General features: G+C 48.3%; 1 protein-coding gene across 4 annotated transcripts; it reads right to left on the bottom strand.

The window, feature by feature from the left end:
* Nucleotides 1-1,474: 1,474 nt before the first annotated feature.
* TRIM63 (tripartite motif containing 63) lies at nucleotides 1,475-17,328 on the bottom strand. 4 transcript variants are annotated; one of them, XM_081055527.1, is made up of 9 exons: nucleotides 15,106-17,328; nucleotides 14,029-14,201; nucleotides 11,326-11,494; nucleotides 10,409-10,504; nucleotides 8,631-8,864; nucleotides 7,969-7,991; nucleotides 7,517-7,641; nucleotides 4,658-4,726; nucleotides 1,475-3,409 (listed from the first exon to the last, which is right to left on the bottom strand). In XM_081055527.1, the coding sequence occupies exons 1-9, from the start codon at nucleotides 15,262-15,264 to the stop codon at nucleotides 3,399-3,401; spliced, it is 1,059 nt and encodes a 352-aa protein (XP_080911653.1). In that variant the 5' UTR covers nucleotides 15,265-17,328; the 3' UTR covers nucleotides 1,475-3,398. The 4 variants fall into 4 exon arrangements, with proteins under 4 accessions (XP_080911653.1, XP_080911654.1, XP_080911656.1 ...); XM_081055528.1 differs by lacking the exon at nucleotides 15,106-17,328 and adding an exon at nucleotides 14,325-14,742; XM_081055530.1 differs by lacking the exon at nucleotides 15,106-17,328 and adding an exon at nucleotides 14,351-14,724.
* Nucleotides 17,329-17,805: the final 477 nt, after the last annotated feature.

The raw sequence follows: 17,805 nt of genomic DNA, 5'->3' as shown, positions 1-17,805 counted from the left end.
TTAAAGTAGTGGAGGATAAAATGACATGATATCTGGGATTTGCCTTAAAATAATCCCAGTGGGGGGAGTGACTAATAATGGTAGAGAAGAAATAATTTTGTCCATAACTGTTGAAATTGAGTGATGGGTATATGAAGGTACATTATATGAGGACTATTCTCTCTACTTTTCCATGTGTTTGAAATTTTCCAGAATTAAAGGTTTAAAGAAAAGTAAGCCTTCTTTGGTGACTCTAATGCAGCAGCCTATGGAACTGTATTCAAGATTCATCGGAATAACTTCTTTGGAGCCAGTTTTCTCTCATGCAGCATGATCTTTTTCCTTTTTTAAATTGGGGAATATTGGGGAACAGTGTGTTTCTCCAGGACCCATCAGCTCCATGTCAAGTTGTTTTTTTAATCTAGTTGTGGAGGGCATAGCTCACTGGCCCATGTGGGACTCGAACCTGCGACCTTGGTGTTATCGCTCTAACCACTGAGCAAACCCACTGCCCCATGCAGCACGATCTTAAAGGAAGCTTGTTTTTTTAAAAAAAGATTTTATTGGGGAAGGGGACTTTATTTGGTGTGCTTCCAGGACTTTTTCCAAGTGAAGTTGTCTTTTCAATCTTAGTTGTGGAGGGCGCAGCTCAGCTCCAGGTCCAGTTGCCTTTGTTAGTTGCAGGGGGCGCAGCCCGAAGTCCACCATTCCTTGTGGGAGTCCAACCAGCAACCTTGCGGTTGAGAGGACACGCTCCAGCCAACTGAGCCATCAGGAAGCTCAGTGGCAGTTCAGCTCAAGGTGCCGTGTTCAATCTTAGTTGCAGGAGGCACTGCCCACCATCCCTTGCGGGACTCAAGGAGTTGAACCGACAACCTTGTGGTTGAGAGCCCACTGGCCCATGTGGGAATCGAACCAGCAGCCTTTGGAGTTAGGAGCACGGAGCTGCAACCGCCTGAGCCCATGGGCCGGCCCCCTGATCAAGCACTCTTCATACCACCCTTTTGTGTTCTGGTTTGCAAAGACAGGCAGAGCCTTTCACGTAGCAAAGTAGAGATCCTCTTGTTTGCAATTAACAGATATCTTCCTGGAATTTACATTTTAATTGACTACAGAATCTTGACTACCCTCCTCCCTCTGCTAACTGACAGATAGTAGATGGACATGCCTGTCTCTGATGGAATCAGTAACCTGGAGAAATCTGGAGATAGAATGTAGCTAGATTCGTAATACTGATTCTTGTGATTTGAAGGTGATAAAAGCCTCTTGCTTTCTGGCCTCAAATTCCTTCATTTTTCTATGGGATGATAGTTTAGAAGATAAAACTATAAAGAAAACCAAGTGTGTTATTATTTAAAAGGACAGGATTGTGGCTCATGCGGAAGCCACATGCGGAAGGAGGAGTTATGATGGGAGGGGGTTACCTGGAGGGCTTCTGGGGGCTGGGAATGTCCCTTTTTTTGACCTGCATGGTAACAGCACAAGATTTCATTTTACAATGATTTATTAAACTCTACAACTAGTTTTGTACACTTGTGTACAAATGCTTTTTTCCAATGCTTCAGAACTTGAGAAAAGAATAGAAATGACAGCAAAATCTGACTCCTTGAAATTCAAGGTTAGGGACTGAGTTAGCCTTGGAAAAACTCCCAGAAGTGAAAATGGGCAGAGAGGTGTGAGGGTTTAAAGCACTTTCATAAAGTGAGTTGTTTTACAGAACTCCAGTTGTTCTAGAAGACGTCACGTATTAAGATGTCATGTATCAGGCAGTATTCCAAACACCATAAATTTGAAGGACCAGTCATTGTCTGAAGTTAAATAGCTTTCTTTATGGTAGGATTTCTCAGAGCCCTTAACTTGCTACTGTGTTCTGAATGTCAAAAAGGTGGGACAGACTCTGCAGTGTTCCTTAAATTTACAGGTCCAAGGCGTCTCACACCCAATTAATGCACCATCTCCAATTTACTCAGCTTCATCTCTCTCCCAGCCCCCTGGCCCCTGGTTCATGGAAAGCCTTGGTGCTACTTTGGCCTTGGTTATCGCCTCATCCCCTCGCACTTGATGGATGTCTTGGCCTTCCCAGGAGTAAGTCTGGGCTCCAGCAGAGCCTACACTGTGCCCACTGCAGAGGGGGCAGCAGCAGATCCAACATCCATGCCCAACCCAACTGGACCACGGAAGCTCTATTCCTCCGACCACCTGCAGAGTCAATTAATTTTGTGCCATCTAGCTTAGCTTCCCCAGCAGCTGCCCGAAAGAGGCCATGTGATACAACCTGGAAATGCAAGGGAATTAAAGCCCTGGGAGACAAACCTCAATCCTGAGATAAGAGATAAAAGGAGCCAACAGACAAAATTCTCTCCCTTCTTCCCTCTGATGAACTGACTGCTTTGAATCAGTTGTGTTCTTTATGACATGCTAGAAACACCTCACATGACTGAGCAAGCAGCCGGGTGTCTGGTGAAGCTGTGGCCAGCTCAATAATGCTACACTTTCTATTGGCTTCCCTCCTTTTCTGCCTCGCTTTTACTTTTCTTCACCTTGGCTGCCCTGGGGTTGTACCTCGATTAAAACATTTAGGCTTTGCCTCAGGCTCTGTTTTCTGGAGAACCAAAGAACCAGGGGCATTAAACCTGTGTCTTGAAGATCATCTCAGGGCCAGGTTTCCATGGAGCGCTCATTGGGAAATGCTGGTTTAAAGAGGTCCTTCTTTGGTGGGACAGAAACCCAGCCTTGCCATTACCTACTGTCTCCCTCCTGTCACACACTTCCTATCAGGCCACTGTCCAGCCACCCTGAACTCTTCAGAAAAAAAAAGGCTGAATGAAACCCCAACTCCTTTGGTAATAACAGGAAGAGAGCGCTGTGCATTTATTAAAACAACATATAACACAAACTCGGTTGCTATCCCCTATGTCAGGGATGGGCATTGAAATACAGTACATTACCCCTTCCAGGCTTGTGAGGGCTACCCAGCCCTCCCAGTGAGGAAAGCAAGTGGGCAGCTCGACCAACCTGGCTTCCTTCCCCTCTGTCTAACAATCTCCAGTCACACAATGACCGGGCATTATCATACAAAAGTTCCTTTACAAAAAGCACCAAAATGGCATACATATACAAGTATATACAAAAATCACATTTTAAAAATGTACAAAATATTCCATTTTGCACCAACGTAGAAAAGTGTCCTGTGTGGTTGTTTCAAGCATTTTTCCAACTCTGTTTCAGTGACTGCTGGACACAGCGGTGGGGGCCCTACTCCTAGTCCCTGCTCTCTGAGCAAAGAGAAGACACACCTCCCATTGCCCCTCCAGGGGCCCCGACCCCTCCCACCCTGGGCCTGTCACCGAGGCAGCTGGGCCCATCCCCACCCTCCCCAGTCTCTCTGCATCTAGAGAGTCTCTTCCTCATCCGGCTTCTTACTGGTGTCCTGGAAAAGAAAACAAAGACAAAGAAGCAAAAGGTGAGGGCCTCAGGGATCCAGTGCATCCCCAGCAGCAGTGACACAATGATCAAGTCCCAATTCCTGCCAGGCTGCTTCCTTTCAAACCAACATAGAATTTAGTTGCCACAGCACTATGGATTGCACATCCAACACACAACTCCAAAAGTCCACTCTGTATATTTCAGGATTGGAATTTAGTTCCAATAATAACTTGCCTTGAAAAATAATAGCATTAGGAAACATGTGCTAATTAGCAACCAAGTCCTTCCTAGTGCCAGACACTGTGTTAAGTGGTTATTTAATTTCCTCTCCACCATAAACTTTTGTGGTCAGTACTATTTTGCCCCCATGCATAGGTAAGGAGCCCAAGATTCAGAAAAGTGAACTACTCCAGATCATAACAACAGTCTGTGATAAAGCTGCAATTCAGAACTCTTAACTATACTCTGGCAGGTTGGCAAACTCAGATGCCGACAGGGGCAGCAGATGACGTGAATGAGGAAAGCAGGCAGGCTGACAGTGGTGGGTCTGGGCACACGGGCAAGTACATGTCCCATCCAAAAGGGGCAGCCACTGCCCAGCACCAGCTCTCTGGGACGAGCAAGAAGGGCAAACAGCATTGTTAGCTCGTTCCAAATTTTCACAAGAAGGTGGAAATCCAGATTCTTAGTTGAAATCTCCTTTTTAAAAAAAAATCCTGTAAGGGGGATCAAATATATGGTGATGGAAGGAGAACTGACTCTGGGTGGTGAACACACAATGGGATTTATAGATGATGTAATACAGAATTGTACACCTGAAATCTATGTAATTTTACTAACAATTGTCACCCCCATAAATTAAAAAAAAATCCTTCAAAAACTCTAACTTAAAAAAAATGTTGGAAACTAATTTCTAAAAATTTAAACATTGTGCTGGCCAAACAAAACACCTCAGTGGACCAAGCCTGGCTCATGAGTGTCATGTCTTTTATTTCTGTTACCTTGTATTACTTTCCATATAGGAAGGTCATTTAGATATAAAATGGGAGCTTTTGATCACGAATAGTTTGGATTGTTTTTTTCTCTAAAGGTAAAGGGAGCAGGTGTTTACCCTTAAAAGGTTTAGAACACATATTGGGAACAACATCACATACTGGCACCCCCCCCAATGTCCTTTGCACATCGGCAGCATCTCCTCATGTTGAATGAATGAATGAACGAATGAAAGCATGGAGGTAGACGGATTTCTTACCTTCTTCCTTCCCCTCTGTGGACTCTTCCTCTTCCTGATCTTCTTCAATGAACTCTTCTTCTTCCTCATCTGTGTGTGACAAAGAACAATAGTATTAGGATGGGCCGGTTTCTCCAAGGAGCTGCTCAAAGGGGAACCAGGCTGGAGACAGCTCTGATCCAAATACTCCAACGCGCAGCCGAGTCCACCGGCCATGCAGGGACATCACTCGCCCAGGAGGTGATGGGCTTGTCAAACCCAAGCTGTACAGAAGTGGGCTTCCTCCTTCTTCAGCCCTCCCTTTCCTTCCACCCGCCCCTCCCCCCAAGGGAGAGACGTTCAAGAGGCTCTTTTTTCCCCAGTAGCAGCAGTAGCACCTATCATCGGATCTGCCTGTGACCAGAGGGGACTTTGAGAGGCACACATGCGTCTGCCTACCTCTCAATAGACAACTGCCACCTGTGGAGATGGGACAAGGACGCCTGGATTCTCAGGGACCAGACTCCTGTCTTGAAGGAATTTGCCCAGCCTTTGAAATGTGCTTGCCTAGCACTTCCTGCCGACTTTGCCTCTCCTCAGCCCACAGAGGGGTGGGGTGCACTTCTGGGGCCACCTGCTCCTTAGCTCTCTGAAGCTGAGCCCCAGACAGACCATGACTGAGCTGCAACCTGTGCCCTTACTTCACCTCCTGGGATATCACCTTCCAGTTCTGCTAACAGGGAACGTGTCACCCACTCCCTCTCCCAAGTGGCCTTCTTAATCCTTTGGGGCCCCCGAGGGAGTCGCCACAGAGTCAGAGCATGTGTCGGGAGTGTCTGGGGAGAGGCTTGAAAGAATTCATGCCTCCAAAATGATAGCCCAAATTCCAGCCATCTAGCTGGGATCTGTGCATAACCCAGGGAGTTCTGTTGCTGTTGTTTAATCATGATCGCAATTAACTACTCATCGCAGCGTTTGCTGAGGACTTACTATGTACCAAGTGTGCTAAGCACCAGACACACATTGTCTCATACAATCCTCACAAGAGTCTTGGGAGCCAGATGGCCTTCAGTGGCATCAGCGAGGGCTCTGCTAGCTACGTGGCCTCACGCAGACCTCTCAGCCTCCCTTGGCTTTATTTCCCCAAGTACACAATGGAGATGACAACAGAAACTACCTCTTGAAGTTGTCTTAAATGATAGAATTTATGTCAAGGGTTTAGTGCCTGGGACATAGAAAGTGCTCGATAAATGGTAGCTGTTGGTTCTCTCACCGTTTTCCTATGAGGAAACTGAGGCTGAGGGAGATTACAGAAGGCAGTGCTGGTCTTCACCGAGTCATACTGTTCACACAGTACGATCCCCTCTAGACTATCTTAGCTTTGGGAGGGTAACCGTGGAGCAGGTGATGTACAGCAACGGCTGTACCCAAGTCTGCTGGCATCTCGGCTTTGGGACGCATGTTGTCCTCACCCACCAGTGGGGTACATCTGCGGCTCAGAGAATAGATGTAACACTAGATTCTGCAAGCTTGCGGGACAGCCGACAAAAACAGGGGTCACGAAGCTTTTCTCTGTCTCATGCCAGCCCATTTACAGTTCTCCCCTGTTCCTGCACACCTTTCTCTCTCTGTCCTCGTCATTGGAGCAACACCTATCAGGACAGTGCAAAACTGGACCCACCCTCTCTTTCTCTGTTGCTAAATAGCTACCTTTCAACTGTGACCTTGAGCAAATTATTAACATCTTTGCTCTTCACCCAGTCTCCTCATTTTCCCTTAATATTTCCTCCTTATTATTGTTTTGGTTACATTGTTACAATTATTATAAGTACTCTATGGAAAAGTAATTATAAACAGAAATGAGGATGTGGTATAGACAAATTAAGGTTCCTGAGTATCCAGATGATCACATTAAGAAGCTGAAGCTGGGCAGCCCGGTGGCTCAGGGGGTTGGAGCTCCTCGCTCCTAACTCCGAAGGCTGTGGGTTCGATTCCCACATGGGCCAGTGGGCTCTTAACCACAAGGTTGCTGGTTCAACTCTTCGAGTCCCTCAAGGGATGGTGGGCTGAGCCCCCTGCAACTAAGATTGAACACAGCACCTTGAGCTGAGCTGCCGCTGAGCTCCCGGATGGCTCGGTTGGAGTGTGTCCTCTCAACCACAAGGTTGCCAGTTCGACTCCCACAAGGGATGGTGGGGTGCGGCCCCGGCAACTAGCAACGGCAACTGGACCTGGAGCTGAGCTGCGCCCTCCACTACTAAGACTGAAAGGACAACAACTTGAAGCTGAACGGCACCCTCCACAACTAAGATTGAAAGGACAACTTGACTTGGAAAAAAGTCCTGGAAGTACACACTGTTCCCCAATAAAGTCCTGTTCTCCTTCCCCAATAAAATCTTTAAAAAAAAAAAAAAAAAGCTGAAGCTAAGACTAGCTTTGAGCACTAACTAGTATGTGCCTAGTACTTTACAAACTCTTCTGTATCAATACCTTAGTTGTTGCAACAAAACCGTGAGGTGGTCACTATTACTGGCCCACTTTTAACCAAATTTTTAAAGTTAGAAAATGAAGTTCTGAAAGGTGGAGGGACTCACCAACGGTCACACAGATAACAAGTGGCAGATCTGGGATTCTAACTTAGATATGCCGGACTCTAGACACCGTGCTTTTCCTACTGCCCCCAGACGCCTCCCTTCAGTGGAGAAACACGTAATTTATTGAGCAACAGTTATGTAGCAGGCACTGTACTAGGCTCTGGGCTCAGAAGTTGGCTGTATGCGTATGACTGCTATCTGGGCATTTTTGCTAGTATATCTGCCTCCACACCTGGCTCAGTGGGAGGGAAACCCATTTCCGGGGTAAAGTGGGGAAACAGACAAGTGGCACCACCACCGGCTTTACCTGTCCCAAAGTCGATGGCCCTCAGGGTGTCTGCTATGTACTCTAAGTCCAAAGTAAAGTAGTCCATGTTTTCAAAGCCCTGCTCTGTCTTCCCCAGCTGGCAACCCTTGGATGCTTCCACAATGCTGTGGGGGCAGGAGAGAGAGAGACGGAGAAGGGCAGGGTGAGATCTCTGGGGCTCAGTGCAGGGAGCAGCTATCTTAGCTCCAGCTAACACCAGTGCACTGCCCCCACCCAGGCCTCGCCCCTAGAGTCTCCCTCTGGAGGGGCAGAGTATTTCCTCTCCAGTCACAAGTACAATGGATGGTCCAAGGAAACAGGAGATGCGAAGGTCAGGAAATCCAGCCTGAGCTGAGACCCTCCCAGCAGCCCGAATGCAGAGAAGGAGACCCACTAGACAGAGGCCCTGGTGGGAGCGACGGCCTTGGATCACAGCCCTGGGAGACACTGACCTTTTGATGAGTTGCTTGGCACTCTGTGGGGGGAGAGAAAGCAAAGGGTTAGGAGTACGTGAGGGGCAGCCCCAGGAAATCAGCACAACTAATGACGGGGTGCTGCAGGCGGGCACTTGGTGTGGTGCCTTGGCCAGTTGTAACCTGCTCCCCACGCTGAGCTGAGCAGAACTTGGATCTTTTCCCTCGGTCCATGGTCTGTACACGTCTTAGTCACCACCCTAGGCCCCTCCCATTGTCCTGGCAGGAAGCTTAAACTCTGAACTCTCCAAGATGAGAATCTTAACATAATCACTTTTTTGCATCTGATGTCCAGCAGAAATCCTGGCCCACAGTTGGTGCTCAGGACATTTTTATTGAACCGATCTGTGGAATCTTAAAGTTCATCCTTTTCTGTCTCCCCCAACAAGCCCTGCCAGGGCAGGGCTGTGTCTCGCCCCTCTCTGTGTCTCCACCTCAATGGTGACCTACAGAGGTGCTCAATTCATATAGTTTCTAGGTTTAGGTAAGAATTGTTACATGCCCATTTTACAGATGAGAAAACTGAGCCTCAGGGAGGTTTCAATGACTTGCCCAAGGGCACAAGGGTGGTCAGTGAGGGAGGACCACTTGAACCTTAGACAGAGCTGTCGATTTGAAGTGACCTTCCCAGTCCTGCTCACCAAGAGGAAGATGGCTCCGCCAGGCTCGTCCAGAGACTGGATGGCTGTCTCCACCAGCTTAGTGGACTTGTCCAGTTGCTCCCGGTATTGCTGGATGAGGGCCTCAGTGAAGCTGAGCTTTTCCTCCTGCTCCTGTGTGATCCGCTGTAGCAACTCACTCTTCTTCTCATCCAGGATGGCATACAGCACATCAAACTTCTGACTCAGCTCTTCCTTCACCCGATGACTATTCTCCTAGGGACAGATAGCTTGGTCATATATTTGGGGTCCTCCTCCCTATCCCCAACACTTCCTTCCTAGGATGGGTGTGCTAAGAACAAAGAATCTAGAGCTGGAAGAGGTCTCACAACATCCCCATTTTACAGAAGATGAAATGAAGGCTTAACACTCGCTAAGGATTCATAACTACTTAGTACACTTTTGGAGTCTGACATCATGGAGAAAGCAACCCTCTTCCTCAAAAATAGAGACCCGAGGGTCAAATGGGATAATATATATTCTGGGCCTCCTATGTGCCCCCAAGTCACACTCCTCCCCCCATCTTAGGACCAAGACTGGATTCAAGAAGCTGTGCATCATTTGGTCCTAGCATAGATGGAGAAGCAGCTCCCTTAGTGGCCGCCTCATTGAGCCTCCCTTCTCTCCAAAATACCATGTTTCCCTAAAAATAAGACCTAGCCGGACCATCAGCTCTAATGCATCTTTTGGAACAAAAATTAATATAACACCTGGTCTTATTTTACTCTAAGACCGGGTATAATATAATATAATATAATATAATATAATATAATATAATATAATATAATACTGGGTCTTATATTAATTTTTGCTCCAAAAGACGCATTAGAGCTGATTGTCCAGCTAGGTCTTATTTTCAGGGAAACACGGTAGATGTCACATTTTAGTTTCCTTACCTGTAAAATGTGTATAATTAGCATCCCATCAGACTGGGGGTTCTCATTACCTGTATCAGTTTGGAAGCCCCTCATGGGTGGTAACAAGGTGCCCTCCTTCCTTGGAATCTATCTTCACATAACTCTTTGTCCACCAGCAATATAATGATCCCTTCCCCCCATCTCATCTCCATGTCCCACCCTGAAGTGGAGATAGAAAATCCTGGATAGTTTTGCAGACATAGAAAAGTTTCCTTCTGCCTCTACTGTCTTGCTATTTAAAGTGTGGTCCATGGACCAGCAACTTGGGCAAACCCTGACAGCTTGTTAGAAATGCGGAATCTCATGCCTTATTCCAGACCTACTGAATCAGAACTTGAATTTTAAGAATACCCAAAGGTGATTTGTATGCACTTTAAAGTTTGAAGCCTTGGTCTACAGCACACCAGAGAACAATGCTCTAAAAAACTACCTGTGCTAAATAAATAAATAAATAAATATATATATATGTGTGTGTGTGTGTGTGTGTGTATATATATACACATATATATATATACATACATATATATATATATATATGTTGGTTATTACTGGTGGGACTCACCCTGAGATCAGGGACTGGGTCTGTCTTATTCACCATCCCATCCCCAGTACCTTTGGCAGGGCCTGACACACAGCTGTGCTGAAGCAGCATTTGTTCAATGAGTGGATTAATGGATTAGTCAGTCTCTCCCAACCATCTCTGCTGGAACACCCCCGGCCCCAGACCTCACCCTTTAGTCACAACCCATGAGTGAGCCTGCAACCCAGGGACCAGGCTGCACAGGAGACTTCACATCGCCCCACCCCACCCCACCCCTGGGCAGAGCTCTTTTGTCTCCTCACCTTAGTCACTCGACAGGAGTCCTCTAGCTGAGTGACAATGGTCTGCACGCGGTCATTCCCAGCCACCAGCATGGAGATACAGTTACTCAGTTCAGTCTAGATGGGAGGAAGGGGTCGGGGATCAGGAGAGGAGAGACAGAAATAGTCTCAGGGTCTGCCCTTTCAGGAGTGGGCAGCAAAATGGTACCCTCACTTCCCTCTCTGCTAGAAAGAACCTCCAGTAGCTGTCTGGCCCCTTTTTCTGAGGTGCGGCTCGGGTCCAGAGCAGAGAATATTAGAGATACTCTTTCTCTTATTTTATGGATGATACCCAGAGAGGGAAAGTGAGCTGCCCAAAATACACACAGCAAGGTACTGGCACAAGAGGGGCTTGTTTCTAGGAAAGAAAGAATGAAGAAAAGAAATAGAATTGGGTGTTCTAAAAGAAAGAGAACTCAAGAGAAGATTGGGAGGTGGGTAAGAAAGACTATGGAAAGAGGGGTCACAGCGTACTGTGACAGGATAGTGGGTCTCCCACAGGCCCAGGGGTGCAGGGAGAGGATTCTGGGCCCTCTCCAGGGGAGAGGAATCTGAAGAGGAAAGGCAAGCAACACAGGAAGAGGTCTCTGGGGCCCAAAGCACACTGTGACATAGAAGTCATGGTCTGAGAGGACCCCTGGTGGCCTGGCTCTGGGGTCTAGTCTCTCTCCTGTGGCCACACCCAGGTGCTCTCAAGTGGCTCTAAGTATAACCCATGAGCTCAGCCACCTCCCCGAGGAAGGCAAGGGTTGCTGTCCCTGTGGTCTGGGAAGTCCCTCCCGAGGGACCATTACTGAAAGGCCAGCTCAGCAGATCTACAGGGATCAAATCAGCATCCTGAATCATCAGGCCAGCCCCAGCAGGCCCTGGCTGGGACTGAAAGCGGCTCGGGCTGGTACCTTTTGTCCCTGGAAGACACTCTGCAACGGGGCCACCTCGCAGGCCTTGTGGGCCCCAAACACCTTGCACATGGAGCATGTGGGCATCTCACATGTGAGACAGTAGATGTTGATTTTCTCGTCTTCGTGTTCCTTGCACATTGGGTTGCTGCCCTTCTGCAGAGGCCGACTGAAGTGGAGAAGAGTCATAAGTCATGGGTCAGGCTACAATCACAGCTCCACCCTAGGTCTGTGACTTGAGTTCTCAGTGGCTGGCTGTCCCTAATCCTTTCTTTATGTCCTCTGGGTACCCAGGACCGGAAAGCCAATGACACCAAGGTTGTCCCCACATCCTAGGGCTCAAACTCCGGTGATAGAGTTGGCCTGGACATGGGAAGGGTGGTAGAATCCCAGAGTCGGATCTAGAGACATTTTCAAGAAGAAACTGGGCTCCAGAAAGGTGAATTGATGTGCCCAAGGTCGCCCAGCAAATCAGGGCAGGGGAGGCTAGAATTCATTTGCTCTAATTATAGTCACATAGCTCTTGGTTTCTACAGGCTGGGCTATGAGTGAAGCAATTTATACTCATGGCTCCATTGAATTCTATATTTAATCCACCAGACTGTAACCTCCATCAAAACAGGGAAACTTGCCTATTCTGTTCACTCTTCAATCTGCAGTGTACAGTGCTTGGCACAGAAGAGGTGCTCATTAAATACAGGTAGAGAAAAATAAATAAGTAAGCACACCATGAGGGTGCCCCAAGGCTCAGAGAAGGAAACCGTGTGTGTGCCCTAAGTCATACAGCTGGTGCATGGGCAGCTCAGGGCTGCCCAACAGCCCAGGAAAAGCCTTGATGTCTAGTCCAGAGATTCTTTCCCGGGTCCAATTTCTTCCTTCCCTTTCTTCCCAAACACACATTCTTAGAATGTCATTCTCCCTTTGTCTCTCTCTCCACTTAGGATCTCTGGCATGTTATCTACGATTTTCTCAGGAATTTGGTCACTTCCTACCCGAGTTTCAATTTGGAGAGGGGAGGTCAAGGTCTTACCTCCCCAGCTAGACTATATACTCATTTAGAGTCAACACTATGTCTACACTACCTCCGATTTCCCAGCCTCTAGTATAGCAGGCACCTCCCAAGCCCAGGGTTTAACATCTGGGTTCGAATCCAGATTGTTCTGCATTTATTCATTGTGTGGCCTTGGACAAGTGCATTCCCTTCTCTGAGCCTTGGATTCCTCCCAGGGCCCTTGGGATCATGGCAGGAGTTGTCTGTAAGGAATGTGTCGTGCCTGGCACAGGGCAGACCCTCAACATGGTGGCGATCATTGTCATCCAGCTATGCAGGAAGGCTTTGAAGGGTTCAAACACAACATGGTCTTTATAGGTCGACACTAACTGGGCTAACATATTGGTGCCATATTGATTTTATTATGATGACAATGATCAACAATGCATTTACATTTTTGGAGTGTTGAGCCCTGGCAGTTGTTGAGCCGAGACATAACAGCAGTTGGGAGTGTTCATCATGGAGTCAGAAAGGCTCCCTCTCAGTTTTACCACTTCGTTTTGTTTTCTTTTTCAATTTTACCACTTGAAAGCTGAGTGGCCTTGGACAAACCTGTGACCCTCTCTGAGCCTCCATTTCCTTGTGTAAGAATGTCTTATAGGATTACTGTAAGGGATAATGCATGGGAAATACTTAGTGCAGTAACTACACACAGTAGGTACCCAATACATATTTGATATTTTTAATGCTTCCCATCAAAATCCTATTTGATAGTCACAATAATAAATCTTACTGTCCCCTCTGCAGACCGGAAATGAAGGCCCAGAGACTGACCCAGGATCCTACAGCACATTAGTAATAGAGTCAGACTAGCAAACACAGTTCCCCAGGCCAGGGCTTTTTCTCACTAGGACTGGTCTGTCACCTTTCTTTGGTCAGGACAGTGCCTGCAGGCAGGCACTCGGTGATGGTTTGGGACTATAAGATCTGTGAGGTCAGCACCCTGGAAGTCTTGTCAGGATGTCCTGATTTGTAAAGCTCTCCCTAGTAGCTGTGTCTCTCTCCAATTGGAGGCCCAACACTACACAAACTCTACCACTCAAACTGCCTGAGACGGAGCTGCTGCTCTACAATCCTGGAGTCCTGGAGCTCGATCGACAGGGCCCACTCCCAGCTCTTCCCCTTCCCAGCTGGGAAAACTTGGGTGATTGACTTCACCTCTCTGAGCCTTAGCTTCCTCATCTGTGAAATGGGGATGATAAAAGTCATGCCTGATCCATAGCACTATTGTGAAGCAGCAGGTTCCCTGTGCCTGGCACTATGCCTCCTGGCACATGGGACCATAGTTATGGAGTCACGATAGAAAAACTGGCTATGTTCTCACTGGGCGCATTCTCTGTTTATCAGGGCCACTTAGCTGGCCCCAGCGCCTCTCTCTCCCTCTCATATCTCATCTTTCCCCTGGTTCCTATCTCAGTATTTTTCAGGAGGGCAGTCTGGGGCCCTTCTCATTCACTGAGTCACATGGAGAATCAGGGTGGGAAGACAGAGTGAGCCTCTGTTCCTGCCTAAGGAAGAAGGAGACTGGCTAGTGTCACTCGTCCAACTAAGGGGACAGGAGCCCAAGCAAAGGAAGGAGAAAGAAGCCTGGGATGCTGGGCACAGAATGGCTGGGGAGGAAGGATGGGCTCCCAGCAGCCGGAGAAACTGACCTTGAGCACTCCTGCTTGTAGATGTCAATTATGTTCTCCACCAGCAGATTCCTCTGCAGGCCGTACACTCCATGACGATCCATGATCACCTCATGGCGGCAGGAGGGGCAGCGGAAACGGCCTCCAGACATGGACACCGAGCCACCCCGGTTGGTCCAGTAGGGATTTGCGGCCTGTGGGTGGCAAAGGCAGAGATGAGGCCTGGGCTCCCTCCTCAGCCCTTGCTAATCTCCGATTATCCTTCCCCCTGCTTATTCCAACCATTTTTTTCAAACCACATGACCTGGAGCCCCTACCCTGAGAGGAGAGGCAGATCGCTTACACAGGGAGCACCTGGGAAGCAATGAAGCAATCAACAGGTTTGGGAGTCAGCAGGCCTGGGTTTGAGTCACAGTTATTCTCCGAATGACTCTGGGCAAGCAACCTTACCTCTCCAAACCTCAGTTTACCTATTCATCAAATGGGCATTGTAATCAGAGCCAACTCCTAGGGCTGCTACTTTATAGATAAAATAGTGACAGAACACTTTGTAAAGTGCTCCTGGGGAATCTTGAGTACTGCCTTCCAGCCAAGACATCCACTCTCAGTCCTTTCTTAGGGAGATGAAGCCCCTCCAACCCTATTAAAGGCAACAGCCTGAAAGGGAAGATGCCTCCACTGCCCAGTGCCTCCCGGCCACCCTCCTCCTGCAGCTCTGGGCCACCTGCCACCAGAGAGCTGGCTCTAGCCCCAGGGGTCTGGTTTCTCTCTCTTCTCTGCCTGCCTCCCTCACTTATCACTTGAGGCATTTGACTCCTGATTGAAGAGTCAACTGCGGTGCTCAGGGCAGAGATGGCTGGTGGCAGAGCTGCAGGCAGGGTGGGGAGGGGAAATATGCGTCATGGAAAAGGAAGGGCAGCCAGAGCTGCCTCCCCAGCCGCCCTCAGCCCTGTCCAGTGGCCTTTGCAGGGGTTGACTTTGCAGGGGAAAGAACCGGCCTGGCTTAGAAGAACCCTGGGCTAAGAGAGATGAGCTTTCATCACAGGAAAGCTGAGTAGCCACCTGGGCCCCCAGGACGAGGCCATGCCCAGAACTGACCTGGAAGATGTCACTGGCACACTTCCGGCAGAGGTTATGCTGACACGGCAAGATGACCACCGGCTTGGTAAACATCTCCAGGCAGATGGGACAGATTAACTGCTTCTCCAGGTTCTCCAGGGGGTTCCCATCTTGGATCAGGCTTGATTTATAATCCATACTGTCAGGAGGTGTGGGGCCCACCTGGCTGCCTCCTTTACCTGCTTCTGTCTGAGTAGACTTGGGGTCTTGCCTTTGTCACAAAACAATCGCCTGGAGCCTCTTGGCCTTCTTCTGTCGGCGCCCGAATTCTGTCTTGGTCTGAGGCCCCTCCGATATTTATAGCTGGACCCCGGTCACATGAGCCCCAGGAGGGGACCAGCTGAGCATTCCAGTGCCAGCTCGGCTGGCGGGGCTTGAGTTTCCTCCAGGCCTGCAAGACCGGCCTCTCAAATCACATGTACGTATGAGCAATCGCTGTTCCCCTGGGATGGGGGTCGTAAACAAGAACAGCCTGTTCGTGGGCACACTTGGGGAGGACTGGGTACCCAGAGTTTCCTCCAGAAATTAGTCTCCTCCCACACCAGGCTGGTGGGCCAGGGATGGGACCCTGAGAATGGGCCACTGGGATTTGTGGGGTTAATAGTCAGTGCCCCCTCAATGACCATAACGTCCATCCCTCTTCTGGAATCCCGGGCAGCCCCTCTCTCTGAGCCCATCCCTCTGCCTCAGACCTGAGCACAGCATGTTTCTGGCGACTTTGAGATCCCCACCCTGTCTAGACTGACCCCCATCCCTTGGCCACTAATGTCACTTTAATGCTGAAAGGGCTCCCTTAAAACATAGTCCAATCCCCTCATTTTATAGATTTTGCAATTGGGGTCAAATAAGGACACTAGTCAAAGTCAAAAAAAGTAAGTGGCAAAGCCAGGAATCTTATACATTCATGAGATATTTTTCTGAGTACTAACTACACATCAGGCACCAAGGTGACAGATAGATGAGTAATCCTTTTCTCTGCCCTGAGATGCTCACAGCCTCGGGAGAAAGACAGACAGAAATAACTAAGCTCTACCAAGTCACTTAGAAGTTAATCAGATGCTGCCTTCTGCTCTCTGCACCAATTTAAATTTTTCTCCATGTCTCTCTGGACATCTTCCAGGCTGACAGGTAGAAGTCATTACAGCAGTTCCAATGACTGCTTTTAAGGTAGAATCTCATGTAAAGGGACAGAGGGCCACCAGGCTAAGGTGCGGGGATGAGAGTGGGAGCAGTGACATCAGGCCTCAGGATGTACCTACGAGGGTATAGAACATATAGGAGTGTCCAGGACCTCATGGAAAAGAGATGGCAGGAGAGCAGGTTTGATGGCCTCAGTCTGGAAAGGAGTTGATGGTCAGAGCCCTGAGACTAGACCTACTGAGTAGTGAGAGTAAGAAGCCAGCCTTGGGAAGGGGAGGAAATAAGAGGGAAAAGAAGAGGGGGACCAGTCAGAGAAAGAGAAGGGGGGCCTAGAACACACGGGGCTGGGGAATTTCAAGGAAAGGGTGGTCGCCCCAAATATTAATGGTTAGTGTTTGCTGAGCACTTACTATGTGCCAGACACTGTGCTAAGCACTTTGTATGCATCATTTCATTTCATCATCTCAACAGTGTAAGAACTATTATATCCCTGAAAAGGGTTCTTTAGACCCAATTCCAGTATGAGAAACAGAGGATTCCCCCAATACCAACAAACAATTCTCAGATCCCAGCAGGGTGTCCAAATATTCAATTCAATTCTGATGCTATCTACCCAGGTGATATCATCAGATTCCACAGGTAAAGGGCTCAGTCCCAGAAGACCGCCCTCCACTTCAGACACCAGCCAAAAGCCCAGGCTCTTCTTACCTGTGTTTCTGGCTGACTGGATATAGATGGGAGGTTCCCATGACCCCCACCCCTCGGGTTCTATTAATTTGCTAAAATGGCTCACAGAACTCAGAGAAATATTTTACTTAATAGATCAAGGATTTATTATAAAAGGATATAATTCAGGAGCAGCCAGATGGAAGAGATGCACAGGATAATGGACATGGGAAGGGGCACGGAGCTTCCCTGTCCTCTCCAGGGGCACCATTCTCCGAGGACCACGTGGTCACCAACTTAGAAGCTCTCCCCTTGAGTTTTTATGGAGACTTCATGACATAGGTATGGTTGATTAAATCATCGGCCATCGGTGACTGATTCAACCTCCAGCCTCTCTTCCCTTCCCAGAATCAGGGGAAGATGGGACTGAAATTTCCAACCCTCTAATCACGTGGTTGGTTTTTCTGGCAGCCAGTCCCCATCCTTGGGTGCTTCCAGTCACCTCAATCACATAACAAAAGACACCTTCATCATTCTCACCACTTAGGAAATAACAAGTGTTTAGGGAGCTGTGAGCCAGAAATCGGCGAAGACCAAATATATATTTCTTATTATAAATCACAGTAACGCAATCCTCATTCCACAGATGAGGAGACTCAGGCACAGAGAGATAAAATAACTTGCATGAGGTCACACTGCTCACAAAAAGTGGCTGTAGGACAGGATCCCAGATATGCTTGATTCAGGAGCCCAAGCTCCTCGTGTCTCTACTGAACTGTATAGGTCAACAATGCCAGGCCCGCCAGGGGCTGCAAGAGGATAAAAATCGAAGAGGCCATCCCTCTTCCTTGCTCACATGACGTTTTGTTCAAG

The sequence above is a fragment of the Rhinolophus hipposideros genome (genome assembly GCF_964194185.1).
Source record: "Rhinolophus hipposideros genome assembly, chromosome: 8".
NCBI lineage: Eukaryota > Metazoa > Chordata > Mammalia > Chiroptera > Rhinolophidae > Rhinolophus > Rhinolophus hipposideros.
The sequence above is the reverse complement of the archived record's forward strand: the minus strand, read 5'-3'. Positions and strand labels throughout refer to the sequence as shown.